Genomic DNA, 5,375 nt, shown 5'->3' with positions numbered 1-5,375 from the left:
GATTGCGATACGATTAATTGTGCAGCACTAGTGTACATGTTAATAAAGTATTTTGCTTCCGAATTATGCTACCAGTAAACATTTGGGCTGTGTTATGCAAATCTTCCCACATCGTGACATAGACATGTGGGGGGCGTGTTTAAATGAGCCGTTTTAGGAGGGCGTGGTCGAGTCTTAACTTTTATAAAGCATATCTCTTTGGGTTTGAGACTTTAGTCTTTGCAACTTTAGGGATCTTATCTATTAACAAACAGCTTGTACCACTCCAAAGAGAAAGGAAAACTTGAAATCGCATCATATGACCCCTTTAAAACATAGCATGCCACAGGAAAAGTGATCAAGCGCATCCTCTACAAAGAGGCTATGTCTAAATTAATATAATTTTGTTTTGACTTCTGTGTAGTGACTTTATGTAGCTAATATCAGTGCTTATCTCCATTAATGAGAGTGGAATATTTAATGTAAATGTGTATATCGACATGAAAACAGAGTTTAAAATAATTATTTACTTCATTACTTTTCTTGCAGGAAAAACAAAATTGTACGCATGGGTCAGAGTTTGTGTGCAGGTGCGCACATTTTCCCGTCAAGTTTGTTTTTATAAATCCCACCTTTTGCGTAGGAAGTGGCGTACGCCTCTTTCAGGGCAGGTTTTGTGCGTACACAACGATTATAAATGAGGCCCCAGGTGCGAGAGCCGGTGATCGTGCTCGCCACGAGGGAGCAAGCTGTGGACAGTGTGAGTGCGGAGTGGAGCTCCGCCCCCTGCACCGCGGCTGAGGGTGAGCTGATCATAAATCTGGGTTTGCTGGACTTCGATGGGGACCTTATAGACTGGGAAACAGAGCTGGAAGTCGACTTGCCCCCTCTCTTCTCTCCTTCATCCCCGCTGGTCCCATCCAGCCCTCCTTCGTCTCCTGTCCCCACGTCCTACCCAGAGTGGGCTCCTGTTTCCCAGTCCAGCCGAGAGAGAGACTCTGTTCCTGAGTCCAGCCAGGAGTGGGCTCTGATCTCCGAGGGCAGCCCTGAGAGCCTGGAGGCTCACGAATCAAGGTCGCGTCAGTTAAGGCTCGTGCAGTCTGTCTGACTCGCGGAGAAATCAAAACTATAAGCGCAACAGCACACACAAAGAAACAAACATACTGCGGTAGAAAAAAATATAAATATTCTATATAATATATGCAACATCACACGACCAAGAGTGATGTTTTCCCGACTTTCAGCACGATTGCAAATGTGATATTGATTTTATGCAACTTTAGTTCAATAAACAAAGAATATTAACTGACTTACATTTCAGACACTTGCTTAATTTATTGAATGAATCAGCCGTTTGAACGAATCGGTTGAATCAATGATTCACTCATTAAGACAGTGACTTGCCACCACCTACTGGTGGTTTTATTTCATATTTAAAAGTATCATTGCATTTTTCCAACATTTAATATTTGTATGTCAAAAAAGTTAAACATTAATCTAATAACATTATTTATGCATTTGCAATTTTGAGTAAATACATTTATGGAACCTCTTATCTTCATTAAACAGTCTTGAGTAAATACATCTAAATGGCACTTTCGATGCAGCTTCTGTGTTTCCTCTGCAGTGGAAAGATGGAGTTTGTTGATACTGATTTCATTTGAATAGTAACAACCATATATGTCTTATTATTCTAATTTAATGTATTGATCAAATTTAAGAATTTGACATAAATGGTGACGTACATTTAATCAGGTTAGGAAAATATTGTTCTTCATAAAGTTAAAATGTGTAACAGCAATCAATTTAAGGCAAATATCACAAATATGCTGATTAAAGTACTACCTGATAGAGCACTGATGAGACTATTGCTTCAGAATAAATTTGCGCCAAAAAAAAAAAAGAACCACCTTTTTTGCCCCCGGACAAGTAACTTTTTTACTCGGATAAGTGAATGACTGATTTACACAAAGCACATGTCAAAGCTTATTGTCGAGCCCTTCACCAGCTCCACCGGGCTTCCCCCGTCCCTCTGGCTCCGCCTTGGTCGGGCGTCTACCCGCCATCGCCTCTGGACTCCTCTGGTTTCACCTCGTCGCTCTGTCCCACCGGCTCCGTTGGGCTCCTCCCTCCCGCCAGCTCCACCTTGGTCCTCAGTCGCTCCGGCTCCGCCACGGATCTCCGCCTCGGTCGCCAGAGCCCTCGGCTCCACCCTGGCCCCCCGGATCCTCGGCATCCCCCTGGCTCGTTGGCTCTCCGTCTCCGCCTCGGGCTCTTCCACCACCTGCTCCGCCGCCGTTGGTCAGCCCCCTCGAGTCAGCAGCCATTCCTCCTCCATGGCTCCCCCCTCCGTCGGCTCCACCGTGGGCTGTCATCATGGCTGCGGCCTGGGTCACGCCTGGCTCCTCCCTCCTTCGTCACCCCCATGGACTCTGCCTGTTGTCCTCCTCCTGGATATCCGTTGATGTCACCTGTGTTTCCCCTTTATCCTTTGTATTTAAGTCTCTGCCTTTGCATTCAGTGTTGTTGGGTCTACTCGTTATGTTCGTGTGCTTCCTGCCATTTCCAGTGTGGATGTACCCTGTGTTTGGATTGTATTAAAGACTGTGTTCGCTATTCCTCGTCTCCATCATTCCTCGCCAACACAGTAAGCTTGCCATTTGTTGTTTAGGCTTAAAAAATAGGCAATTACATTTAAACAGTAGGCCAATTATATTGCCAAAATATATGTAATTTAAAATGTATCAAAATATGAAACTATTGTTTTAACTTTTTTTAAATTAATATATCATATGAAAACACATTATTTAAATAGTTGCATGTGACAACCTGCTTCAATACAAATCTGCCCCATCTTGAACATCCTTGTTCAACTCTTCAATTAAAAATCTGCATCTCTATTTACTTTGCGTTAGTGTCTCCCAGAGTGACTTTATCATAACACTGAACAAATATAGAAAAAATATGCTAGTATTAGTTTGGAAGATGATTTAAGAAATCCATAATCAGGGGCGTCGACAGGGTTTCCATGAATAGTCTCAATCTTCTCCCTATGACAGCCATTTATTTGTTCATATATTGTATATACTATTCATATACATATACTATATTTATGCAAGTATATTGTTTTGTCTATACTAGAAGAAAAATCAAGGATATTTTAAATGAACCAAGAAAGGGTGATTTGGACTGGTATAGGTTGTCAAAAACAATGAATGACTTAATCAGGGAAGAAGACACTGAATTACTGAATGAGCTAACTCAAAACCAGAACTTGCCTCAGCCACAATCAGAACCCTTCTCTGCAAAATCAGAGTCCACCTGAGCCAAATCAGAACCCTCCTCACCAAAACCAGGACTTGCCTCAGGCAAATCAGCACCCTCCTCAGCAAAACAAGAACTTACCTCTGCCAAATCAGAACCCTTCTCTACCAAATCAGAGCTTGCCTCAGCCAAATCAGAACTCTTCTCTGCAAAATCAGAGCCCTCCTCAGCCAAATCAGAATCCTCCTAATGAACCAAGAAAGGGTGATTTGGACTGGTATAGGTTGTCAAAAACAATGAATGACTTAATCAGGGAAGAAGACACTGAATTACTGAATGAGCTAACTCAAAACCAGAACTTGCCTCAGCCACAATCAGAACCCTTCTCTGCAAAATCAGAGTCCACCTGAGCCAAATCAGAATCCTCCTCACCAAAACCAGGACTTGCCTCAGGCAAATCAGCACCCTCCTCAGCAAAACAAGAGCCCTCCTCAGCCAAATCAGAATCCTCCTCACCAAAACCAGAACTTACCTCTACCAAATCAGAACCCTTCTCTACCAAATCAGAACTTGCCTCAGCCAAATCAGAGCCCTCCTCACCAAAACCAGGACTTGCCTTAGGCAAATCAGAACTTTCCTCAGCAAAACCAGAACTTGCCTCAGCCAAATCAGAGCCCTCCTCAGCAAAACCAGAACCTTGACCAGCAAAACCAGAAGACTCCTCAGCAAAACCAAAAACACACATAGACAACAGTTTTTTTCCCCCACATCATTCATCATTTAAAATGATGTCAGAAGACAATGTGGCATAATCTTACAGTAAATTGATGTTAGTAGATTTAAATGTGTAAAAGATTAACAATCCTAGAAATATCATACATATTGTACACAAGATCATCTGTATTGGTTATTTTATATTTTTATTACATCTGTTCATTTAATTATTTTGTTTAGCATGTTTGTACAGTGGTATTGTATTATAAATGTTTATGTATGCAGAGTCTTTGCTACACTCTCAGAAAAAAAAGAGGTAACAATCTGTCACTGGAGCAGTACCTTTAAGGTACTTGTTATTTGTGCCATTTAGGTACTAACAGGGCTGTCCAAACTCAGTCCTGGAGGGCCACTGCCCTTCAGAGCTTAGCTCCAACCACAATTAAACACCTAAACCATTCAATTAAGATCTTACTAGGAATACTAGAGACTTCGAGACAGGTATGCTGAAGTAAGATGGAGTTTAACTCTGCAGACAGTGGCCTTTCAGGACTGAGTTTTAGACACCCCTGCTTTAGGTAACAATATGTACCTTTAGGGTCCTAATATGCACCCTTTAGGGGTAAATAATGTACAAAAGTGTGACAGCTTTGTACCTTTTTTAGAATTCATGAGGCAGGGACAACATTTTATGTGGGTCAACATCTGGGGAATTTGGACATTGGAGTCCAAGGCAACACTTTGAACTCTTTGTCATGTTCCTCAAACCATTCCGAATCATTTTTGCAATGTGGCAGGATTGTGCCTTCTTCATTTGGCAAACACACCATAATATAGTATGGAGATGGCAGATACCTCACATGATATTCACATCTTTGTTAAAACCTTTTAAACAATTTTTTAAAATTGATCTGTTACTGTTAATTGTGGGAAAATGGATTTTAAGATAATGTACAAAAGTGTGACAGCTTTGTACCTTTTTTAGAATTCATGAGGCAGGGACAACATTTTATGTGGGTCAACATCTGGGGAATTTGGACATTGGAGTCCAAGGCAACACTTTGAACTCTTTGTCATGTTCCTCAAACCATTCCGAATCATTTTTGCAATGTGGCAGGATTGTGCCTTCTTCATTTGACAAACACACCATAATATAGTATGGAGATGGCAGATACCTCACATGATATTCACATCTTTGTTAAAACCTTTTAAACAATTTTTTTAAATTTATCTGTTACTGTTAATTGTGGGAAAATGGATTTTAAGATGTTTTTTTAAAGCTGCAGTCCGTAGGTTTTACCTCTTTGTCGCCATCTCTGTTTGAAAACCTGCAATTGCAGCTGTGTGCGGAATTATCTTCCTTGCGTGGGTTGTGAGTCGGCACGGCTCCAGCGCGGATGAATCTAATGTTCTGAAGA

The 5,375-nt window shown here is 41.4% G+C and overlaps 1 protein-coding gene across 3 annotated transcripts; it reads right to left on the bottom strand.

Annotated features, from left to right (window-relative positions):
* Nucleotides 1-3,142: 3,142 nt before the first annotated feature.
* LOC107681057 (aspartic and glutamic acid-rich protein-like) lies at nt 3,143-4,045 on the bottom strand. 3 transcript variants are annotated; one of them, XM_016477207.1, is made up of 3 exons: nt 3,650-4,045; nt 3,385-3,468; nt 3,143-3,342 (listed from the first exon to the last, which is right to left on the bottom strand). In XM_016477207.1, the coding sequence occupies exons 1-3, from the start codon at nt 3,986-3,988 to the stop codon at nt 3,259-3,261; spliced, it is 507 nt and encodes a 168-aa protein (XP_016332693.1). In that variant the 5' UTR covers nt 3,989-4,045; the 3' UTR covers nt 3,143-3,258. The 3 variants fall into 3 exon arrangements, with proteins under 3 accessions (XP_016332693.1, XP_016332692.1, XP_016332694.1); XM_016477206.1 differs by having other exon boundaries at nt 3,143-3,468; XM_016477208.1 differs by lacking the exon at nt 3,385-3,468 and having other exon boundaries at nt 3,143-3,384.
* Between the last annotated feature and the right edge of the window lie 1,330 nt (nt 4,046-5,375).

Source organism: Sinocyclocheilus anshuiensis, unplaced genomic scaffold (genome assembly GCF_001515605.1).
Source record: "Sinocyclocheilus anshuiensis isolate Anshui unplaced genomic scaffold, SAMN03320099.WGS_v1.1 scaffold2294, whole genome shotgun sequence".
Taxonomy (NCBI): Eukaryota; Metazoa; Chordata; class Actinopteri; order Cypriniformes; family Cyprinidae; genus Sinocyclocheilus; species Sinocyclocheilus anshuiensis.
Note: the sequence above shows the minus strand (reverse complement) of the source record. Positions and strands in the feature narration are given on the sequence as shown.